The 25,971-nt window shown below is 42.7% G+C and overlaps 1 protein-coding gene across 1 annotated transcript in view; it reads left to right on the plus strand.

The window, feature by feature from the left end:
• mkxa (mohawk homeobox a) overlaps window positions 1-5,475 on the plus strand; it is a 25,084-nt gene extending 19,609 nt beyond the window's left edge. Inside the window, exons 5-6 of the mRNA XM_031872417.1 lie at window positions 2,563-2,596; window positions 2,737-5,475. Coding sequence (XP_031728277.1) covers window positions 2,563-2,596; window positions 2,737-2,944 — 242 coding nt within the window. The 3' untranslated portion in view covers window positions 2,945-5,475. The remainder of the gene's footprint in view (window positions 1-2,562; window positions 2,597-2,736) is intronic.
• Window positions 5,476-25,971: the final 20,496 nt, after the last annotated feature.

Here is a 25,971-nt window from a genome sequence, read left to right on the forward strand (position 1 = left end):
CAGGGTGGCCTCAGAAACACTGTTTTGTCATCTGTACATGCCTCACAAGTACACACACTGAAAACACTTAAAAGCTGTGGATGGAAAGACCCGCACGCTGTACCTCTCAGCCCACAGTGACTTCACAACACACAAAAAGACACTTTCTACTGTATGTTGTTTGTCTTCGACGTTGCTGCCATTGACCCGGTTGCTGCTGTCACCGACCGATCCATACACCGAGCACCGCAGCAGCAAACACCGAGCTAATTTATTTTGGGGGAGGACAAACAACATATGAAAACAGTGCAATTGGCCTGTAATTACAGAGCTGTGATTATGGAGAATGGTGCATATTTTGTACTCAGGACCAATACGCTTCTGAGCACTGGCAGCAATTGAGAGACTAGATCGCAGAAAAGATGCCTTCACAGTCTTCAAATGTTCACAATTGGTTCAAACAAAAAAAACAAAAATAAAACATGAGATACAGCAGAGATGGATAACATCAAGGGCTTTGAAAAAGCTTTGAAAATATGGAAAAGGTGCTTATTCTTGACAAAGCACAAAGTCGGCCCTTATTAAAACATGGAGGGGAAACGTTGCATTTCTCTTGGCTGGGCTGCATGAGAATGGTCTGTCTCCAAGTACCTGGATCACGAGGTATTACAGCGGATCACTGCAGCGAGAGGTGAACGAGTGGAGGACAGAGGACAAGGAACCCGGGGAATATCAATAAAGGAAGAGGGACTTGCTGATGAAGCAAGATAGCGACCGAGGGAGAGATAGGTCAGCGGGGAGTTGTGGCCAGACGAGAATGTGAGGGTTTTGTTGGAACTGAAACCTGAAAATCTCATTTTGTCGTTTGTACTTTCTGGGTTATCATGTCCTCATCTCCCTCTCACACATGCACACACACACACACACGTTCCTCCCTTCTCCTGTCCAAGGATCATCAACAGAAGAAAATTGCTGAGAGTGAAGCCTATCTCTCTCTGTGGAATACACCTATTACAGACCAAACTGGAAAACTACAGGAAATTTCATAATCGGGCCCATATTAGCCCGGGGCATTGCAAACCCGGTACTGTCAGTGCGGGTCACGCTACATGGGAACATTTCTGGAAAACAAGGGATGAACAGAGCAAGACATTGGGGGGAGTAATTAGGCACTTATGGCAGCTCACGAAAACCCGAGCACGGGATCCAGGTCTTTGGAAAGTCCATGAGAGGCTTTGGCGAGGTTAGAGGTGACAAAGCAGAGCGGTAAAATCTCAGGGTGTGCTTTCTCCGACTCCGGAGGAAATGGGGAGTTTTGGCACTGGTCTGCAATGAAGCTAAATCCTGAACACTGTATCCTTGCGCAACCTTTTTTTTTCCAGTCTGACAATCACAGGGAATGAAATTCCAGTGGAAATGAAGGGGTGCAGATTTTCATTAGCTGGAGGGAACACTCGGAAACGTCCGTCGACTGTTGCGTTGCGGTCACGGTGTCGCAAAGAAGGGCTCGTTAAACCGGCAGCTCAGGTCTAGACAGTCGCTTCGCTGGGAAATGTGGCGTGGAGGGTTCAAGAGACTGGTTTTACCCACTGGGACGTCTGGTAGGGTGAAGGAGGTACGAGTTAAGTCAATCTCTTTGGTACCTTCGGACTAAGTGGAAACCAAGACAATTTGCCTTCTTTTGAATGATCTTAAGGCGACCAGTCATCTGGTCACGATCGAACCTCTCAAAAGCTCGCAGGGCCTTAGCTGTTTCTTTGGTTTACTTAAAGAGAGCACCTGGAGGCTGCGCGGCGAGGGAATCCAGATGCTCTTTAAATGCCTCATGAAACGCCAAGCCTCTGTCATCGTACTCACTGCCGGGCAAAACGCACTGGACCCGAGACACTAGACAGGTTCGGCGTAAACACATGCACAAATTAACCCACGCACCCACACACCAACACATGCACACGGTCTTTCTCTCCGCCGCGTGCTGAAGTACACACAAGTTTGGTTTCATTGTTTTATGACTCTGCTATTCCCCACTAATGTTTTACATATGAGATAGAGATTGCTCCCATTTGAAGAGAGAGAGAGAGAGAGAAAAAAAAGAAAAAAAGAAAGAGCAGACATCCATCTTCCTCTCACTGACTCACTTGCTGCCTTTTCATTCCCATTCAAATCTTTTACGCTCGGTCATTTTCAATCTGATTTCCTCAGACAACTCAATTACGTTGGCTGGGGCCCATTTGTTTTCGGACAAAATATTAGGGAATGGAGTTTATGAGTCATAAGAAACATCTTTCAACTCGATCCTATTAGTCAACTTGTTTCTTGACGGCTTCTTGCAAAACGTCCTTTTTGTCCAGCATCTGAGTGAAGAGAGAAAACAGAGCAACACATGCTTGCACTGGACAGAGTGTACACTTACAGTGCAGACCTCACACAGAACCATGCACACACACACACACACACACACACACACACACACACACACACACACACCTCCTGAGCCTGTACGTTCAGCTAGAGTTCAATAAATCATTGACCCCAGAGAACTCTGCAAAACCAACCTTTTTTTTCTTCTTCTTGTACTTTCAGAAACCACAGACCATGGATCAAGTAAATGTGACAAGTGAGTGGACTTTCTGTTACCTTGCCGCTCAGATCAAATCCTCTATTTTCCTTCATTACAAGCTGAACTTGACCTCTAACTCCCCGCTCTCTTGTTTTGTTCTTTCCTGCGCACGTTTGCGTGTTTCCTCCGATCATCAGTGGCGGTGTTGGCGTCGGAGCTACGCAAAAGGAGAGAGTGAAGGGCAAAGACGAGACGTACTGGAGAGAGATCAACGCCGCCATGGCCTTGACCAACTTGGCGCAGGGGAAGGACGGCGCCTCTGGGACCACCAGCTGCATCATCCAGAAGTCCTCCCATATAGCAGAGATCAAGACTGTTAAAGTGCCACTGATGCACAAGTATTAGCCCTGACGTCATCCTCCCATCTCTCTATGCAAACCAGCAAACATTCCTGTTTCAGCAAACTCGCCGGAGTCCACAAAAAACTCCCAAAGAAGTGAAAAGAGAACTGTGTGTAGGGAGGGGAGGGGGGCAAACAGAGAAACCATTCTTTTTGGTTGTTATTGGTGTATAAAATAGCGCAAAGGAGGCCTTGACCATCATTTTCTTTGCCGGGTTGACAGACAAACATCGAGGAGTTTTTTCTGCAGTATTTCCTAAATAAGACACTTTTGTAATGTTAACTTATTTTTGATGAGTCTCATTTATTTCTTTTTATTTCTCCTGTTTGTTTATGCTACGAAAATTTGTATTTTTGCCAAAAGTGCCTTTGTTTTTCAGACAAATAACTCGCCCACTGTGGTCAATGCAAAGTACAGATCCTGAGGTGCCTCTTTGGAATATTTTAACAAGTTTAGTGTCACAGTTGTGATTCAGGATTTTCTGAATGGAAACTCCCCATACATAGCAGCCTAGTGCCTTAAGGACTGAATGAGCTCACCATCTGAGGCACTGAACTCGAATAGCACACACACACACACACACACACACACACACACACACACACACACACAAACTGTCCTAAAAAAAATACCCAGCAGTAAATCCCTCAAGGAATTGTGCTTATTTTGACTGGAGTCTTCATTTTGACTGTACCGAACACTGTTTTGTCTCAGTCGGCCTCGCGCTGCTGGCGGGCCAACAATAACCGTCGGATACGTAGATGCGTCGCCCTGACGTGAGCAGCAGATCGATAAGCAGACCCAACGCGCTCCCCCTTGTCCACGTGTCGGCCTTGGATTTCATTACCCAGCTAAGGATTGCGCTCTTATCTGGGTTGCTGAAACGTGCCCAAGTGCTCAGCTGGGCCCGAATGAAGTCACGTCCACCCACGCAGTGGCAGAGATGTACGTAGACCTACGGGGCACGCTTTAAGGTTCATTACACTATCTGTTCTGACGAACCAATGCCATGACCTAAAAGGGATGTTTTTGCTTTGCGTTATCAGTGTTTTATGAGGACAGTGCCGCCTTTTCACATGTTTGTGCTCAGAACAAGATAGTCCGGTGTGAATGAAAAGAAGAAAACGAAAGAAAAAAAAGCCTCCACCAGCTCCCCCCAGCCTTTTGATCCTCAGCCCTCTCAGCTGTTTAGCATTACATCCAAATTGCTGTTTACAAGAAGCCAGAGGACAGACTTAAAAGTTTGACTTTCTCCCCCCTCGCTTTTCTTTTTTTTTTTGTTTGTCTTCAAAAATACATTTCAGTATTATCTTTTTGTCGGCCAAGCAAGTGTTCGAAGTATTTGTTATTGTCAGTCTGTGTATGTGTGGTCGTTTTGTTTTTGATGAAAAGGTCGTACTTGGTTTCACTTAACCGTACCGCATTAAGAGCTTCTTTGTGTCATCCAATGGAAAGAATCTCTTCTCTATAAAGGACTTATGTACGGCGCAAATGTTGTAAACGTTTGAGTTGGATTCATGTGAGAAACTGAAGTTGGCTCTCTATGCTGACTTTTTAATTTTATGTATATCTTTAAGGTACTGTTTATGTGTGTCAAAATGTACACTCCTTTATAAATTGTGCAGTTTTGACAACCAATACTGCGCTTATGGTCAAGGACTTTGAGAAGGAGTGAAGCTGCACAAAGTGACTTTTTGACGTTTTCTTTAATGTCTTGAATGTGCAAACTGTTTAAAAACAAAAAAAAGAAGCTGCACTTACAGTTCTTGGTTTTCGATCAGAAAACACACAGCCTGAGAGAAGTTTTTACACAAAGGTGACGAGAAGTAAAAGAAACGAAGGACAACCCTGTATTATTCCTGTTAGCGTGTCTATGGAGGTATCATGAAATCGATCGCACTAGCCAATCCCCAGGCACTATTTTGCTTATGCAGTGGGGGTTGTGGGCTCCCACATGTGTTTTTTATACACCTGATCCAGGAAGGGTAGCTGCGGGGCAGTGCCGGGCCCGCTCCTTGTGTTTCTAATCGCACCTCTGAACCTCTGGACCACTCGCGACCCTCACACCTCACACGATACCTGCTCGCTGGGAAGAGAGAGAGCGAGGGAAGGAGGCTTCAGAGACAACAGAGCATTCTTTGTTGTTACCTATCTGCACTCACTCCTCAACAACGACAGCAGCTCTAACAAAAGGGGGGGGGGTTCCACGGCCAGGACTTTGGTACTGTTCATGCCTTTCTCCAGCTCGAGCCCTCGCTTTCACAACCACGCTGACAAATGGAAAAGCATCGGTATGTATTAAAGCCTATAAATTATTATTGCAGACTTTGTAAAAACAAAGTGGTGACCATAGTTTGTTTTTTTATTGTTAAGTTATATAAATTGAGAATTTTTCTTTTTTTGTTTGTTTTAATAGAGACTGGATTTTCAATCCAATGACCAAATGCATATCTCCTTGTATTGTCCGAGTTGCTCTCATGTAAAATTTCTTTTATAAAAAATGTTGTTACTTGGTCAAAGCAAATAATGAATGAATAAACCTCTGAATGAAATGCAAAGCATCTTGTGTTTGTTTATTCTATCATTTTCACAAGCTTTTGATAGTTCATTAATTTTTTGCATAGACAGTTGTTGTTGCCATAAACATAACATTGATATATCATCACCTTATAAATGGCTAACGTGTTAGCAAACAAATTCAGATTCCATACATCCTCTAGATTCGGAGCAACATAAGCATTTAATGTCGACGATATTCACTTTTCTTTTAGTTCTGTTTTGGTCTCCATCAGCTACTTAGCTGCTAAATGCTTCACTGTGTTCACTAGCTAACTTTGTCTAAAGTTTGGGGCTGAGCCTACAGTGACTTTTTATTTTTAGAGCTTTCTCTGAAAACAGCTGGTAAGGAGGTTGATGAGAGCGGTGAGACTCAACCTAAAGTAGTTAAAGTGCAGGTCGTACATCACAACAACTAGCATAAGATGCTAAAACACTTTGTAGAGCCAAGTTGGGAGACAATCCTCTCTATGAACCATCCCTCTCACATTACATTTAGTTATATATTGTATTTTTGATATAAAAAACTATCATCAGTGCAGCTATAAAGCAAAATATTAGATTCCCTTTATCTTCTCTAAAGAGCCTCACATTATCTGCAGGGGTGTCAGTGTGTTTACCATTTGAAAGGAGAGGGAAATAACAAATAGGAAAGACAAATACAAATTCTTTTGTTTTCTTTTGTTGATGTCACCAGGCTAACGTCTTAATTCTAACCATGGGCCACCTCTCGACACTGATCGCAATGTAGAAGATGTTTGTTTACGACACAAGGCGGGGTGGTTTTTTAAGAGCTAAACAAACTAATCACGACAAACCATTGGAAGAACTGAATGTATACAGCGTCAACCACACGCCACACATTAGTGGTTTGGGCCCCAGCGTTGGCTATCTCCTGTGTATTTTTGCTACCTTTAGAAGGATGTTGGGCGCTTCGCTTTATTTGTTTGACCTGGGATCAGATCGAAATTGGTCTCTCAGGAGTTCAAGCGGGCAGCAGCAGCAGGAAGAGACAAATGGCTTTAAATAAAGATCTCATAAAGTTTGGGTTTTCTATATCCGCTGTCGTGATGTGGATACCTAGAGAAGTGTGTACATATAATTTGAACCCTTGTGGTATTGTGGATCCAGTATGATAGCGTCAATGAACAACTGAGCCTTTGTGCAGTGTCTGAGTCTGAAGGCATCTCAAGGAGGACAGGGGAAGCCTGAATTTATGTCTCATGCTTCCTAGGTGTGTCCCTTGCCTCAGGGCTCAGTCTCCCTTCTCTTTCCTGTATATTAATGGCTCTACCATGCCACCGCTTGTCCTGAACATGAGCTCTGCCACAGAGCTGGGGCCGAGACCCGTCTTAACAGTGCGTCAGAGAAGACGGAGCGAGAAAGATCCTGAAGGAGAAAACAAGATTGCAAGAGCTGATTTTGAGAGACAGGAATAAAAGATGTTGACGGCAGCCGTTCCCGAGCTGGTTGCAGCGAACGCCACAAGCTGTAAATGCTGCTGAGTGTTGGACGGCCCTGTGTACTGTGGTTCCATTCGTCAGTTAGAACCAATCTGGCCTGTGGAGATGCTAAACCGCCCAACAAGATGCCCCGCTGGTTTCCTCGTGGATCAGCTGCCCCTAGACCTCAGCGTGGCCCTATGAGATTACTCACCCGGACACTTCCTGAAATAATCCTATCAGGTTTGTTGACCTCTCTCCCCTCACTGCTCTGAGCCGGCCAAACCCCACCTTCGCTGAGCAACACTTTCCATTGAAAAACTAAGTGATATTCCATGCTGCCTATAGCGTCTCCCTTCATTTTTTTGTTTTGTTTGACCTCTCTGTGCTGCTGACATATTCGAAAGGAGTCATGGAACTGCATGGTTATCTCTGCGCAGGAGACGGACAAGTGGAGATTCTCGCTTGGCGCGGCCTGTGACTTGACAGACTCCAGACTTCACCTTGGCCATTTAGTCGGCCAGAAACTCAACTTCACCGACGGCGGGCAAAACCACACGGAATGAAACCGGAGAACGCAGACGTCCTGAAAATCATTTCCTCATTTGATGAGGAAATATGACTCCCGTGGCATGCTGAAGTAATTAGTTACCTTGCTGTGAAGGATGCTCCAAGGAGCCCCTGTTCATTAGAGCCAGGACTTTGTCTACTGCTTGCCTCCTGCCCTTGGACTCAAATATGAGAAAAATCGCCGGGCCTAATTATTAGATTCCTGAAAGAATTGACTGATTAAAAACTTGGTCCGGCCTTGCAATCATTTTGGGACCGGGGGCTGTTTAGGATCAGCTGTAACTTCATGGATGTTTGAGGAGGTGATGCATGCAGGCCACTGCTCAGACCATGCACACTGTGTGAACCAGAGCTAATCACACAGGAGACAAAGGGTAAGCGAAGCAGACAAATTATACCACTGAAATTAGCATATTTTCCCAAAGTGCACATCTGTAGATGAATGCGGTCTGAGTTTGAGAACACTGAAGAGGGATTACACTGCACGGTGCTAACACCGATTACTGACTAAATGAATTACTGCAATGAAGCAGGTATGCGCTGGGAATGTGTTATTTCAGCATTAGTTCTGATTTCTGGCTTTCCTTCAAACATTTAATATTCTTTGAAATATTTACTCATACATATGGTCAGAATGGAGAGAAATTGTTGATCCAGGCCATTCTCCCCCAAGTAAGAATCAGATTCCTATGCCTTTCTTCTAGTTTGCAATTTTATTTGTGTCAGACAAGACTCAAATCATTCATTTTAAAGTGAGCAATACAGTCCATGTTTGTCTTCTTGATTCCATTATTGTATTAAAGACATTTTTCATCTCCATTGTGATGCGGTTTCTCAGTCTTCTCTGTGTTGAGCTAACCTAAGGCACTTGAAAAATATTTCCTGTCTTCATTTCTCATAATAAACGTCTTCAGAAAACCACCGGGAACAAGGGGGAGAGAGCTATGCTTACACGGAACCGCAAGCAAAATGCTGCATTTGGCCAAATGGGGACATGTTGGGTGTTATTCCAGGTGGACATCATCTCTATTTTGTTGTGGGAGAGAGTCTGGGTCTGAAACGGGCGGAAAAATTTGACACATGCCAGTGTTAAACAAAAAGGGTCAATTGCTCTCGTAAGAACAGGCTGTGGAGGCATGCACATTGTTCTGACCTGAGAGCATTGGGGAATGGATAAATGTAGATGGTTTAGAAACACTCTGCTCCGTTGCCAGAGTAAACTGCTCTCACAGAAAGGGAGATACCGCTTTCACGAAATGGAACAGAAATGGGTCTTTGGAGGCGAGCGAATGCAGGAAATCTCTGCTTTGATACCTGGTGTCAAGTTTTCATGATTACACAGACCGCAGTTGCTCAGTACATGCACCATGCTGTGTTGTTGGCGAGACGGCGCTTACACAAACTCCAACCACGCAAAAACTTTCTTCCTCCTCGCTGTAAACTGACATAATCCCAGTAACAGACTCACCGCAAAGCCCTGCAACACAGGTCTCGTGTTCAGTGCTGTTGTTCAGAGGTTAGTCTGATCCTTTTCCATTGTCCTCCAACAGCCAAACAGGCCCACCATGCACAGCCACATGCAGCGGATCTCCCTGTTTGTTTATTGGAGGATAATGCCTGTGAATTTCCTCCCTGGATCCCTTGTCTCAGATCATCCAAGAGTCACTCGCACACAGCAACAGGGCTGGACAAGCCGGCGGTGTAGCTGCATGCACCTAAGCTGTTTCCCAACAGCCTGAATCCTGGTAATTGGTTGCTCTCTGAGCTCCTGAGACAGACCGACTAGACAGCTGCTACAAACAATGAGAGGTGCCGTGGGTCCAAGCCAGTGCTCGCTGCCAACACGGGATCAAGACTAAGCAGAAGGACCTGCGGAGAGCGGAACGATGCGCGTGCTGTCGGGTGGGAACTGGTATGTTCTGTTTTGTTGGTGCAAACAAAAGTTAAGATGACGTATCTATTTTCATATACACATGAAATCCCCCGAGTTTCAGTTCAGATATATTCTCCTTCACATTATTTGGAGCACACAAACACACAAAACACATTGATGTCTTTGAGGGATGCTTCCCCATCAAAGAGCATGCATCGCATTTTCGGTCCACAGTGAAAGTCAATGCTACCTCAGATCTGTTCGTGCTTGGCTCCTTTTTTTCACTCACATTGGCCAATTACTAGTAAATAATGTTTTATATCTAGCCTGCCATGGTTGGCCACAGATGTAAATTAGCCACACCCTGACACATTGCTGTTGGTCTCAGCCAGGTGTAGGGTCTAGGGCAGTGGCTCTCAACTCGGTGGTCAGGACCCCATAAAAGGATAAAAAGATTTGAGGGATACAAATAAAAATCATAGATTTATGTTACAAAGAACTATGTTTTCAGCGTGAAAGTATGTTTTCAACCTTGGTAACAGAAGTTTGATAAAATAAAGGAGATAAATGTGATCATATTTGCTCAGTTTTTATTCCATGACAGAACTTTGGTCATGTGACATCAGGTGAGATGAGTTGAAAGACAAGAGAAAAACAAAGTCAAAATGGCCGAAAGCTCTGGAAAAGGCAAAGTAAGTGGACCTTGAGTTAAGAATATTTAATCAAAGTGCTATTTATTTCGGGCAAACAGGTGGCTGAGTGGTTCAGACACATGGTTGAATGTCATTCTACTCTATGTTCCTTCCCATATTTCTTGAACACCTCTACTGTTGCTACCAATAATATCTGAAAATGCTTTAAAAAAAAAAAAGATGATAAAAAACGTTTGTTTTGTTTTGTGAAATGCTGGATTTGTAATCTCTTGTGGGCCTCAGAAAATCCTACAAGTGAAACAAACTGTATGTCCACTCTGAATCTATAATGTGACCTGATGAGCGAAGAAGACGTTGCTTTAAGTCAGAAAGCTGGAACCCCTGGTCGAGGAAACCGAGGATCTACTGTTCTAGAAGACTTGGTGTACAAACAGTTCATGGTTATAATGTTTCAAATATATCAAAAAGGTATTATTTTTTGCATTGGAGGAACCCTTTCATTGCAGTCTTATTTCAGCTCCTGTGAATGAACTTTGGGTGTTGCCAGTAGCTGAGGCAGCATAATTCCAAAATACACTCACAGCACCACCATATACCATGATTGCATGATTGTTGTTTTCGCATTCTGTGGTGTCACCAGCGAGCCACTTTGCCCTCCAAAGTTCATCCTCCAAAGCAGATAGGACTGCCCGTTCCGTGTTGGGTTTTGCCCTCAACCAGGCACTGAACCGTTGGTTTCAGCCTGATGGATTGGGCTGTTAAGGAAAGCGGAATCTGTAATTGCAATTTATGCAGACAGTGCCTCATTGAGGTGGCTGTGTCATCCCTCCACATGCAGGGCCAGTTAAAAACACCAGAAAGCACTATCTCTTTAACCACCACAAAGGGCATTTATACGTTGTGTATAAATAGGCAATAGTGGCTTTAAAACATTACATACTCGGTCTGTGACAAATTATCTCAACTCATCGTCCACTTACTAGCTTTTTTGTCGCTTTCAACTTAATCTCATGTATCATGGTTACATATATACTTGTACACCAACCCAGTCGCCAGAATAAAATGTTGGCCATGTACGTTTCTGCAAACCTCGGATACTTTGAATCGCAACGTTTCTGAACCAAAAATACATTTCATATCAACATATCTAGATACGTGTTTATCAAGGTTAGTAGTTAGCAGTAGTATTTGTAGTAGTAGTATAGTATTTTAACTGGTCAAGAAACGTTTGCCGTTTCAAACAAAATTATGTTATAGGTTCAGGCATCAATACTGCTTGGTTAGGTTTGGTAAAACTTTTGGTCGAATCCATCTCCATAGATCAACAAGTTGAAATGCTCAACTTTACAGCAGAATTAAACATGTTTACAGCCTCGTTCAAAAACCGTTTCAGTCTCTATACCTAATATCCCATTCATGACAAGTGTGAACTCATATGTTTAAGTTATATCAAGGCTTTATCACTGTTTTCTTTTGGTCAATTAGAGGCAGCGTAACATACGCACCGACACACGGACCAACATTGGAATCAATTTGGAGTCGTGTTCCTGGCCATGAATCCTTATTCACTTTACTTTTAGCTCTGTGTTGGTCTCTACTGACTCCTGAGAAAAATATCTGGCTGCTAAATGCTTCATTATTTCATGCTCGCTCACTTGCTATTTGCTAACTTTGTCCACAGTTTGATGCTGGGCAGGAAGCGCACAGTAAATTTATCAGATATTTGTCAGTGAGAACAGCTTCCTGCTGCGTCTGAAAACGATGCTGAAGAGACTAACTAAAATATTCAAGTTTATAATAAACATATACAGATAAGCGCAGTTTTTTGGTTTCTGTTAATTCTATTTTGTTAATCTGTTGTCTGGTTTGTTCTTATACCTGTTACTTTCTTGCTGGTTTGATATTAATTTGTGCTTAGTTAAAATGATTTTAAAAATGTTAAGCTATATGTAAATTGAATTAATAGCCTCCGTATCGATAAATCGTACTTAACGTAACCACCAATGAATTATTTTGTTGGGGGTGAAAGTGGAGAGTTTTATTTCTGGGTTCTCTCTGATAAATCTGCTTTTACACAGTATTTTGGAGCCAATGTCTACATCATTACTCGGTTGGAAGTGTTTTGGGGGCAGAGAGTATTTCCACCAGCCGTCGTGAGCTGCAGCAGCAGCGGGCAGACAGCAGAGCAAAACAGAAGCCACAGCCACTCATAACATAATGACAGCCGGGGGATCACAAATAAGACATTGACGAGAGCGGGGCCTGGTGTCTCTGTGTAATATTTCATCACAGAAAAGCTAAATACATTCCTCACTACAGTCAAGTGTAACCACGTCAATGCAGCAGATGTAAGAAATGGCAGCTGCCGGAGGAATGCGGTTTGGCAGCGAGCGGAGCCCTGGAGAGAGACTGGAAGGTCCTCTCACGTTAACACTTTGTGTTTGGGAACACAAAGATACATTGTTGACGGCCAGAGTGGGATTCAAGAGCATGTGTGTGTGTGAAACTACATGGTGGTGGGTTCAATCGCCTTCATAGTCATATGGAAAAATCCCACACAAAGCGGGCCTCCATGTGTCCAGACCTAGTGAAACTCCCAGGACATATTTTACAGTAACAGGATGGTATTACGTAGCAGTCAGAGTGGTATTTGAGTGGCACACGTACACTTTTTTTTTAACCATTTTATAAGAGCATATTATGATATTTAAACACTCGGGGGGAGAGAGACATATAGAGACAGAGTGAGCGGCTGTAGACCTGGCAGGCAGCATGGCATGATTGTGGCAGCCAGTTTTGAAGGCCAGCAAATAAATAGAGCTCACATTTGCTCAAGCGTGCAGCCGGAGCCAAAACTGTAATGTTACCATAAATCTGGAATCGAATGGGCACACTCGGCCAATGCAGGAGTCCATTCCTCCAGATGTTAGTCTTATTTTCATTTTATTTTTTCCTCCCCCTCCCCCTGTGAAATAAACACATACATATGTTAGGCGTAAAACCGTGGAGCGGTGCTGTCTGGATTCACAATCTCGTCACGGATGATTCGCAGTTTGATGAATTCAGGTTCCGACTTCACTCACTGGAAGCATTCCGCTTTAGTGGACTGACATCTAATCCTGTCCAGGCAGCGTGGGTGTAGTGCTGCTGGGTAAAGACAAGTCAGGTGGGTTGGTTTGACTCCTTGCTGCATCAAACACTTCATCGTTCTTCACATGCAGCCCATTAAAGTTGGGAGGACGAACAATTTGTCTCAATTTATGCCTCTGCTGGAATACCAAACGCTAGAAATATGATCTGACTTATTTCATTTAAATTGATGCTGTCTCCATGTAACTAATTTATCTCATCTACTGGCTGTAATTTGAAAAATTACCAAATTTCATCCCTTTTTAATTCTGTTGGAGTGAACTATTAGTCACATTTTTTAGGCCATCTGTAATCAGAATGGTGTTGTGTTTTCACAGTGTGTAAACCATAATGAAAAGCAGCTGTTATAGATTAACAGCTGAGTCAGATGTTAGCGTTTAATACTGATGGTGTGTTTACTGTCCAACCCCTTTTGAGACATTTCTGATTTGGTGATAAATATAGAAGGGGGGCTTATAGAGAGTGTAGGAAAAAAGTTTGCAGTTTGTGATGCAGGTTTACTAAATAAGTACATATAGTCAATTATTGTACTTTCTTCTTCTTGTACTTTAATTGGGAATTTACATGTTATGCTACTTTCTGCTTCTAAGTTAACTTAAACACAACATTTAAAAAGAAAATATTGTTGCATTTATCTGAAAGTTAGTAGTAATAAAATATGATGCATTGCTAGATTCAACTACTCAACAGTACATAAAGTAGGCAAGATAAAATGCAACTCATACTGTAAGTTAACAGTAAAACTATGATTTAATACAAAATTATCAAAGTGACCAATTTCCATAACGAATAATTTTACTTTTGATACTTTTTGGCACACTTTGCTGGTACTGTGCAATATTGGGTCTCGCCAATGCTTATTGTGTTTCCAAAGCAACAATACCTGGATTTGAAAAGTAAGACACTGAAAAACATTACTTTTGCTGAGGGGGCAGTCCAATTGATCAAATGATGCAATTTTATTATGTCATTGGAAAGAGAACCAGTCACACATAACCAATCACTCAGGAACTTCAGCCCGTTGAGGTATATACATTTCTGGAAATGCTTTTTCATTGGATGTTTGGTACTGAAATTGATCAAAAAAATAGAATCACTTCCTCCCAAATCCTGGACGTATTTGACACTCATAGTAGATGGTTGCGAGCACATACTTCAAACCACATACTTCAAATCCAAGACCAAGTCCAATTTCAAGAGGGGACCTCTGCGTGGCATCCTCTTGGAGACACAAGAGCCTCATCTTCAGCCGTGGTTCATGTGCCTCGGCGGAGACCTCAGCGATGTGTACAGTAGCGCTTTATGGCCCACTGCGTGACTTTGGCACCATTCGGCAAGGACCGCACAAGACCTCCCGAGGCCTTTGGAAAATATGGTCCTTTCACTGCCTACAGAGCACGCACTGTGCAACCCTCTGAATTCTTCCTCTAAGTTTAATCATCACATTTTATACCATTTTTGGGAGCAGATGGCTGTGGGACGACCTCAAGAGGACATATATGGTCACATACAGTATCCTTTTCATTCAGAGTCGCCTGGCTGTGACCATTGTGGGCTTCATTTCAGGGCTGTTGGAAGGACGGAGAAGAGGCCATTCTGTGAATCAGCATTACTAGCAAGGGCCACGCAGAAATGACAAGGTGGGTTGTATTCACATGACAGCAGAAAGTGTCCAAAGGTCTGACTTCTCCCTCGCATGTGACACAAAATGTTTTTAAAGAAGTCTAAAAAAAACTGCATGGAGTTGCATTTTGTTCCAGTTGTAGCCGATCACTGCAACTTAGAACTTGTCAGTATTGCCACGACAGAAAGTAAATATTCCACTGGTCACGTGAGACAACTGTCATCATTTTTGCTCAGAATTATTTGATTCGAAGGAATAGTGCAGGCATTTTAGAAAACATGCTGATTTGGTTCTTGCCAAGAGAAAAAATGTATACAAATCACATTAATTATAAGGTTACAGCCATTAGCCGGTTAGCTCCTAGAACAAAGGTCATAAAAGTATGGTATGTCAAAGAATCTTCATAAAAGGTCATAAAAAGTAATGTCAAAAAAGAAATTGTAAAAAGTCATAGCATTAGAATATTCTAAAAAGACGATTAGGAATGTTGAGAAGTACAGTATGTTGAAAAATGTAAAACAAATGATAGTATTGTATGTCGGAAAAATCATTATATCATAGTGTCAGTTTCTACTGGTGGCAGTGTTGATTGTTAAGTGTGACAGCAGCAGGAAGAGCTTTGGTTTCTCTCCTTCACACCATGAGTGAAGCAGCCTCTCACAGAAGAAGCTCTTCATAAAGCCCTCCACCTCCTGAGTCTCGGTGCAGCAACAGTACAATCAAATAAAACTTAACACAATCTAATACAACTTAACACAATCAAATAAAACTTAACACAATACTTATAACAATAAATTATACACAAGCAGAAGCATAGAAGTGTGTGCAGTAAACACTAGAAAGGTGCAGATCTCTGCCAGGTGTGTGTGCAACTACCACTGCTGTCATTTTTTGATTGAATGAATACAACCCAAAATTGACGTATATAGCTTAAGTGTATCAGACGCGTTTTACACTCGTAATTAAATCTACACAGACGTGTGAATCAGCTCTGTGCTCATAACCGAGACTTGAAGCTTTTATTTAGGCTTCAAGTCTATTTCTTTTGACAATACGGAAGTAAACGTGATGTTGATGCCCGATAAAAAGGCTCAGAATAACTCTGTCTCTGCAGGCAGTTCAGCATGGAACAGGCAATAAAAGTTGACAATCCAAATATGACAATATCCCCAATTTAATGCGGTTCATTTAAACATATTCTGTTTGGACATTTTGAATTAGGCCTTATTCCGAACTGATCATTTTCAGATTAAAACGTGGGATATGCTGATATTATTTGGGTTTTAAGAGCATTCTTTGGACGTACACAGAATATGAGTCTCAATAGGTTTTTTTTACGGCACTGTCCTGTTTACGACCAGCTCTGTCCATTGAACACAAACCAACTAGCCAACAGTTTGCAAAGCTGGAGTGGATATGCCCAAAAGAAAAACGCACTTTTCTTTGTTAGGAGAGAAACACACCTACTTATAAGCATTATGAAGGACGTGGATATCAACCGGTTTTTGGATACACGCAAAAATCGCAGCGCCGCTGCTATCAAACCCATGAACACAATCACCACAATACAGTTTCATTGTACACAACACAGTTTACTGTCACATGATTAAAATGACACCTGACCTGCTCTGATATTCACAACACCATTTTGTTTTCATAATTCATGAGCACATGAAGGATTAGGCTGTGTATTGTACTGATTATTGTCAGCTGTTTATTGTAAACATAAATATGTGCGAGCACGAAAACATGTGTGTAGATAATTACTATCAGTCTGGAAGCTTTATTACAGTTTACACAGAGTACATCTACACTCAGATACATTTTACACAGCGAGGTTTACACCAGACTACATTCAAAAACAGGTCAATTTAAAGCTGTCTTTCTGATTGGCTAAAAATCTGAAACATATCAGCGCCTTTTCTATTAAAGATGATCTTTTAGTGGTTGTTTCACGCTCTGCAGCTCATCGTGCTAATATTCAGGGCACGACGACATAAAAGTGACACATTTATGAACAACTTTATGTGTAAAATAGCCTCATATATGAACAATATCACAAGTATGTAGGAAACGTGTGAATTGTGAGTTAATACGGATTAAATATATTATCATGCGTGAATCACTTATGATCTGTATCACCTAGAAGTTGAAATACTCCATCAAAATGTCCTGGTTCTCTCTGAGTGACACCTTGAGGTGGTCTTTTATTAACCTGAAGTGAAAAGATTTTAAAACTATGCACCATTTCCTCTAAGTAAAAAGTATCAAATATATACCCATAATTGACATTGTTATGGTAACGTCATATGTTGCAGCAAAATGCTGTCCCATTGGTATTTACACCATTTCAAGCCCTTACAATCTCTCACACTCAACCATTTAACAGGTGACGTCACTAAATCCCTTAGGATTCACGGTGGAACCATGTTCCAAGGAGCATCGTTGAATAGCGAACTCTTGAGAGTTGGAGGAAGGTTGAGCAGAGGAGCAATGCTTGATGAAGCCAAACATCCACTCATCCTCTGCAAGGATCAACAGGTGAACATTGATAGGCCAGTAACAAAACTCTCTTTGCTACAGGGAGTGTAAATTTATTTGCCTGTAATGCACTTGGTCATAACTTAACATTTTTGGCTCCTTTGTTGTATTTTGTTTAAATTGTTATGTCTGTCTGGGTTAACAATTAGGGGCCGGTGTGTTAGAGCCAAATATGGTGTTGTAAATACAACTGCATTTCTCCGTGTATACATTGGGTGGCTCTGTATTAATGTCCTGGGCTCAGGTGTATAGGTCCTGAGCTCCCCGTGGTTGTCAGGTGTTTGACCCCGGAAGAGCAAAGGGTTTTGACCGCTATACGCTATTGTGATGTGTAAATGCAACTGGTGCATTTACTGTCGGTGGAAAGAATTGGACCTTTTATACGTTGTTCCACAACAAAGAAAATAAACTAACTATCTATCATTAAACAAACTTGTCTGTGATGATGTACCTAATGCAACGCACATCACTGGTAATCTAGACGTACAACGAGCGTGTCAACCAGGTCACTCCAGAGGCCTTAGGGGGGACATTGGGATTGGGTCAATATCGCAAAAAATTCATAAAGTCATAGTGTAGTAAGTAAAAAAAAAAAGTCTTAAAAAGTCATAGTACAGTATGCCGAAAAAATTCTGAAAAAATTATTATAGTATGTCGAAAAAAGCAACAAAAAGTTGCAGTAATAAAAATGTTGCAAAAATTCTAATAAAGTCATAGTATAGTATGTTGAAAAAAATCCTAAAATGTGTATAAAAAAGTCATAGTAGTGTAGCATGTCGAATAGATGTTTCCCTATTTTTCCAGTCGCTATATGAAGCTAAGCTATTTGGTTATTGGCTGTGGCTTCATATTTATGTTACAGATATTGGTTATCTAACGCTCTATAAGACAGTGAGCAAGTCGGACCAGAAATGGATAGAAACAGAGGAACATCCTGAACAGTGTTTGCACCTCTAATCTGGTCTGTTCTGGAGGCAGGAGCTATCCCTTGATCTCCACACAGTGGAGGTGGTAATGGATGGCAGCTCATGACCTCACTGAAATATATATATATATACGTATATGTGCTACTGTCTGCTGCTCGATTGGATGAATGTAAATATTTGAGCGCAGCACTGCTGCATGCTGGGAGGCCGAGCCCAGGCATCCAGCACCATAAGTGAATTTGTGAGCTGCTCAAGGCCCTGGTAGCGATGAAGCAAAGGTTTGGAACTGTGGGGAAGCAGGATCACGCTACACCCACACACCACTGTTACAATGTCTGTCCACAGCCACAGGAGGCACACGAGGCAGCGGTGCGGTGAAGGTGGGGGTTGGTCTTCTATTACAAGCCCGCTCTGGGCACAGTGTTTGTGAAAGAGAGCTCTCCAGTCTGTGCCACTCGATGTTAAGACAAGCTGGAGCTCAGCAGGGTAACAAAATGAGCCATATTGCAACTGGAGGTGGCGAGGTGTAGACAAAACAGCCACCCCAGTACTGTAGCTATACACCCCGCTGCTCTCGCACACAGACAGTCACAAAGGCATTGCATGCAGGCAGCATAAGGGAACGCTCACATGCAGGCACATCTGTTTAGCAAGTCTGAGGTATCTGAAGGTGTCGGTTTTCTCCGACATCTACGTCTGAAACAAACAATCAAAAACTGTTCTGGGTTAAAACTGCAAGAACAGCATTGCCCCACAAAGCCAAAACAAAGTCACTGCATATTTAGTCAAAAGTGAGTTTATGCGAGAATCTGACTTTTTGGTATTTGTTTAACCATGTAAAAATGATTAGGCCATAGAAATGTGTTCTAACAACTCACCAGAGAGTCAAAACAAGAGAACTTGTTCAACCCCAAGGCCTGAAACCGTGTTCAAGAACTCTGTTAAGAAAGCTTGTGAGATGACTTCAATCCTCAGCTAGCCCCAACTAATACTAAATTGAACTACTTCTTCCTACCTATTTCCTGTGATTAATAAAAATAAATTTTGATGATCTGACATCAGTAAATTTGTTCGGTACCCCACATGGGGCAGGAGCTAACCCCGTCATAACGGAGGAACAAAGTTATAGCAGCTAAAGAAGTCCTTCTAAAGGGTAACCAGTCCAGCATAGCAGCAAGCAGCCTACCATCTACGCTTCTGACGAGGTTGGATGTCATCTATATTAGTGCAGTTACGTTAAAATAACTTAAATGTATTAAATTGTGAATTTGAGTATTAAACAAGAGAGCTGAAAATGCATTGCGTTTGTAGATACTGCGTAGCCGATGTCTTTGTAGCGCTGCATTAAACTGCAGATTTATATAAAGCCTACGATCAGCAGTAATATGGATGTGGAATATTTCATTCAAATTTCTTGTTCATCTGTTTGGCCCCGATTTGTAGTTTCTTTGTGATTTCTCTTCGGCGCACAACAACAAAGCTGCACTGCCGTGCTTTTTGGGCCATGCTGACATGGCCGACCCTGATAAATCTCCACTTAAAGATCTGCTTCCTCATTTCTTGATCTTTAAGTAGCTTTGAGTAACCAGAGATCAAACAATGTTCTCTCTCGGGCCATTAGACAGAGAGACGTACCTGAGCTTGAACCCTGCTAAATGACTTTTGCGAGCGATACTGATTACAAAACACTTGTCACGCCTCTGTTATTCCACATAATCTGATTGAAAGGGAATCCCGCGACAAAGTGGATATGGGATACACACAGCCCGCATTAAATGAAACCCACGTACATGTGAAGTGGTTTGCGTTTGTGTGACCTGGGTATGATTTCCTTGAAGAGAGCTTTATTTGACTTTAGCTTGGTGGTGGGAGGGTGGGAGAGGTAGAGGTTGGCTTTGTGTTCTCAAATTCAATTGTCCACGATACAGTCAAAGAGCATGAGCTGCCTGTGGTTTGCAGTAATAAACCTAAACTCGGGTTACATCCAAGGCGCAGAGGAGTGCAAATGGTCAGGAAACAAAACACAACGATGTGGACCTGTAATAAGGTTAAGGCCTCATACTACAAGAGCCTGCAAGACCTAAAGAAAGTGCTAAAAAATTCATCCTCTGAACTCTGTCCCGAAACTCCACAAGGCTGAGGTCTGGCCTGGTGGAAAAACAGCTTCGAAGAAGAAACAACGGATCTTGCAAGGCCTTCCAGACCCCCTTGTCTCTTCAAAGTCAGTGAAATTGGGGTCTTTAGACTTGGTGGTTTACAACAAATTCTCTGGTCCAACCCCAAAATCCAGATCGGCTTGGCAAAGAAAAATAAGCAGTGCAATTACAACACAGGGGCCAGATTATTTATACAAAATAATGAATTTGTTTCTATACATGCCAATCATCTCACCCAAAAGAGAGTTTATTAATGTGGATTTTTTTTCTTTTCACTGTGAGCAAAGCACTGCAGTTGGAGCATACGTCCAGTCCATGAAAGTGTTTGAGGCATGTGGAAAGCTTACACCCATCCCTTGTTGATACAAAGTGATTAGTTTATTATAGAAGCCGAAGGCCCGGGTACATGGGTATTTGCTTCCATGTTGTAGCGGTAGCATGAGTGAGATCCGGCTGGGCGTCCTGACACACTGAATGACGACGACGGGGCCGCAGAATCTGAGAAGGAGAGGCGGCGTGTGGCCAGAGATATGCCACACGGGACGGGAGCGCCGCGAACGAGGGGAATTACGGGTGTTGGGATGACGAGTGAAGTTACTCATCCTTCCATTTCGTTCCGACAGGGCAGCAGTGGCCCTGCCGCCGCTCTGTTTTTCGGCCCTTGACACAGTAACCTGAGGCCAGGGAGAACGCAACCCCCACTGCGAGGTGAGTTTTCTCTTCGAGGGTGAGGAGTCGCTGTCTCCTTGCTTTCTTTAGGGCCTGTACACAGGGCGCTGTGTTTTTGAAAATAACAAGAGTGGGTTACAATACAATCATTTAGGTTTAAATTAGATTGACAGAGTATCAACTATGAGGAAACTCAATTACAGCTCTATTACTAGCTGAATTGACTTACATGGATCCGAGGCCAGAGGTTCACACCAAACAAGGATCGAGGTTTCCTGCTTACCCGGGGCCTGTTCTTATTAAGTTATGGGGGTCTGGTGTGATTGATGGGTACACATACCGGCCCGCTGCTTCTGAGCATGTAGGTAAGCCTATGTGTTGACAGAATCCAGCGTCATTCTTGATAGGACTCTCCCCCCCCCGAAGATGTTTTTACTCTGTACATTTAACACTATGACCATTCAGGTAGTCTCCTAAGCTGAAATATTATTTCATATAAAAATACTGCCATGCCCACACAAGAAGGTTCAAGGATTGTCATAGTGAGTCAAGAGGAGGAGGGGGGGTGGGGGGGTTGACTGACTTCTCTGTAACCCAAAAGGCCTCCAGCAGGTCACACAGATCAAAACAGATCAGAGTCCTGAAACAGGACGCTCCCATTGCCTGATGAAATGTCAAAGGGTCTAAATGTAAACGGGTGCAACAATGTAAACACAAGGTTCCGAATAATCAAAGTGTTTCCACCTGCAGTGACAGAGCCATCAGTTCTGGGCATGCCGGTCATTACCTCACAGCCTTCTGATGCTCAGAGGGTAACCTAAGAGAGGCCAGAGCTCGGCTTTGGCTGACTTTTGGGGGAGGAAAGAGCGGGAGCAAAGGGGCATTTTCCTCTACCTCACCTCAGAACGTAAACAGTGAAACACTCTGCAGACCTACAGGTGCCTTGCAGTCTTTAAGCCCAGAACAAGGAAGGTCATTAGGGTAAGAAAGGAAAGAAAGGTTTGATCGTGTTTGCAAAGGTTCAACCCCAAAAGTCGAGGGCCCAAAGAACTCAGTTAAAGCGAACTCCGAGAAGGCCTGCTGCACACGAGTACCATCCAGACCTATCACGATCTCATTATCACGGGGCGGATCTCATGGGGAACATATTAGTCCTTCACCACAATATACACCTCAGGTGGTTGTGGCAGAGAATGATCTTTTCCAATCATCCTCTCACTCTCTTCTTCGCTCCTATAAGCCGGCATGAGAAAACAATTACCCGATAGCAAACCGGCAGCGAGCATGACAAAGTGAGTGACGTCTGGGAACCCAACACCTTATGAAATGATGCCCGACGTCTCGTAACGTTTTTACGCATGACAGCATGACTGCTCCCCCTGAGGGGCTCGTCTGAACGCTACGCCATACGGCCCGCCGCTACGACAGGCAGGAGAGGAGGAGCAGGGAGACAGGACTGTGCTAATGAGAGCCAGATCCGCTGTGTTAGCTTAGGGCCTGGCTGCATGCAAGACAGAAAAGCGGTCCATCAAGCTGCCCCTGCAGAGCTGCTCACAGGCTTCTGAGGCAACAAGGTGGGGCAGGACAGGTTTGGCATGTTACTAAGTCTGGATGTGCAAAAAGAAGAGTTTAGTTCTCCCTTTCCATTTCCACATCAGCCGAACTTCCTTGCTGTTGCTGTGCCGCCAGTGGTAGTCTATGACACCACAGTAGAGACACTTTTGACCCATTGCCAGTGATGGCGTATATCTATGGGCGACCAGGCCAACCAAAGAATGACATTTCTTCTCATTAGGTCCTGTTTGAGGGATAGCAAGGTCAGTCTGTCCACCACTGTCTATATTTGTGCACTTGTGACATTAGCATTGCTGTGCAGACGCACAAAGCCACTAGCCAGGGGACAGGCTGACCCGGCGATGGGACACCTCAGGTTGTTCTATATGTTACTTCTGCGATTAAATGCCTAATTAAACTTGTTACATTAACTTCTAGAGACGAGGTTAAATGTTAAAGCAAGACACCATTAATGTCAAGTACTTTCAATTACTTTTGCCATAGTTCCGGTAAAATGGCAAAAAATAATAATAAATCTGCAACATTTTTGAAAACTGATTAATCAATAAAACAATTTATCAAACAAAAATCTCCTCTCTCTCTCTTTTCTATGTTTGTGAATTAATATCTTTGAGTTTGGAACCGTTGGCTGGACAAATCAAGCAATTTGAGGACGTCCACTATGGTTTGTCGGGGAACTTGCAACAGCAATTTTTTTCTTCAATTTATTTGACAAAAAAAAAAAATTAAATGAACGGAAAAAAATGTATTTGCTGCCACATTTAGAATTAAATTCTGCACTAAATGACAATTCCAGTATAATAGAAGCATTGTTCAGCTTTCAAAGGGCAGTGAAGGGGGGGCTTTCAGGAAGGCCACCACACACACACACACACCTCATGATGTGGCTGTAAAAGTAATGCGAATCGACCCGACTTTGTAAAATATTCACAGGAAATATAGAATCTGTCAGCTCAGCCCCTTGAGTAGCTGACGTTTTTCCAGTGTAAGCATGAGGAAACAGCAGCGCTACAGATCAGCATATGGTTGGACCACATAAAGGCATTATTACACCGTATGCCTCCGTTGTTGTTTGACCGAGACATATTTCCAGGCTGCGGCAGGAGATGAGGGATATGCTAAAAGGGAAGAGTCCTCGCTCTCGCTGCCAGCCCCGACCCTTTCATAATCGCCCAGGAATTATGCACATCCCAGTTAAAGCACTGGTAGAGTGAGTTATGCCCGCGGTGGTGTTTCCCGAGTAGTCTGCCAAAAAGATGATTTAGGTAGATCACACGTCTGAGGGTCTGAGGGTTCCTCGGACACTGTTTGAACACGTCTTTATTCTGGGGACAGAGGAATGCGAAGGGCGTGGAGTGAAAAACCCATCACCTAACAGTGACATTTCCAACATGGCAACCATGACGGCAAAGTCATTAGTCATCTCTACTGAATACTCGGACATTTGAGCGAAGAAGTATTCCTAATAATTATACAACCTGCTCCTATGGCGGTAGAGATGTTGCGGCTCGGAGTTGCATTAACACCAACGCAGTTGAATTCGCTTAAAAAAGATCTTTATTTAGTTTAATACATAGGCCGGTTTGTAGTGAAATGTTTACATTCAGCTTTACAATTCATACAGGAATTCTCCCACCAAATCCCTAAAATACACACAATTTACAAGGTACACATGTTTATACATATTTCTGAAGATTAAATAAAAGAGAGCTATACCAGTTAAATAACTAAAAGCCTACTTCCTTTTTGTTTATTTATACCATTAAATTCAAATGGTAAGCATTGTTTTATTTTCAGCTAAGTATAAGTTAACGTGTTAAAAGTAAATACGCCTCTGAAGGCCATTCACTGGACAAACAAACACAAATAAATGGCACGCAGAGTTCCCCATGCAATTAAAGAGATTCAAAAAAAAGAAAAATTCAATTTGTGATAAGACATGCTTGAATCCATGTCGTTTTCACCATCCAGGTTACAAGATCAAACTCTCAGAACTACATTTCGCAGAAGACACACCAGCACTCGAATACTACAAACAGGGTCAGGGGTCAGGGGTACAGTACATTTAGAACTGCTTCTCGGATACAAACACAGAGATAGGAGTGCTGTGAAATCCATTAGCAATGTGGAGCACACAGCTTTTTCTTTGATTTTCCAAATTCAGTGGAAACACCATCATGACTCACTGCACTGTCTAATATTGCACACTTTTCCTTTGTCTCTGTCCAGTCAAAGGGATCTTTATGAAAAACCATGGTGGTGCTCGTGTTATTACTGATATTGTCTGTCTGAGTGAGGGACTGCCAGTAGGTCGCACTCCATTAAAGCAACTCGTTACTACAAAGGCGTGCAATTTTAAAGAGGCTCCCTCTTCTTCGGCACCCAGTGGAAAGCTTGCTAGTGCCAATCTATTGGATTTATGCACTCTTCAAAACACATCAAAAAGTTTGAAGTCCAAGTCAATAAAAGTAGTAAAACGTCATTCCAGACAGTTGGTAACTCTATTATACTCTGAAGAAATGAGGCAGTTGTGTGGACAACAGACACGTGATCCAAGCCTTTCAAGAGTGGTGAGATGGAAAACAAGACGGCTTGGCTTGATAAGCTTCTCCATCAGCAGCATGATGTTCATAGAGTCTGGGGGGCGGGGGGGGAAATCAGGATAAAACAAAAGACAGACAAAAGATGGAGAAACGGCGGCAGAAATTTTTAAACAAAATTTTGAACTGAGCCATGTTGGTTTTTAAAAAGCTGACTTTTCAAAATGAAACGGATTACTCACAAATCTAATGTGCACTTTCGTCAAACATTTATATGATCCTTCGTACAGCTGGATGTCGCTTTTATGGTTCTAAACTTTCTGTGTTTTACTGATATGATAGTTGATACGGCGGTTGATACAGATGTGCTCACTAAGGCGAGGTGCTCCGAGGACAATAAGCATGCTGGAGACAAGGGAGAACCCTCGGTCAAAAGGTTTTTTATCATTCTCGTTATCATACTTCAGACACTTAGCCGTGTGCCTGACGAGCTTTGGTTTGTACTTTTAGATTCCCTTCATATGTATGAAGTGAGAATGTTTAAAAAAAAATGTTGACCAAGGGACCCCAAACTGCAAAAAAACTGTAACTCAAAACAAAACAGAGGAGAGGAAAACTCACTCAAATTCCATTTAGAGGAAGGCTGAGCTGCATTGGCATTTAAGCGCAGCGTTGTTAAAGCGTTGTGTGCAAAAAAGTAGTGTGTGTGATCACAGGTTGTGTGTGTGTGTGTGTGTGTGTGTGTGTGTGTGTGTG

This window comes from Anarrhichthys ocellatus, unplaced genomic scaffold (genome assembly GCF_004355925.1).
Source record: "Anarrhichthys ocellatus isolate YVR2014 unplaced genomic scaffold, GSC_Weel_1.0 scaffold63, whole genome shotgun sequence".
Taxonomy (NCBI): Eukaryota; Metazoa; Chordata; class Actinopteri; order Perciformes; family Anarhichadidae; genus Anarrhichthys; species Anarrhichthys ocellatus.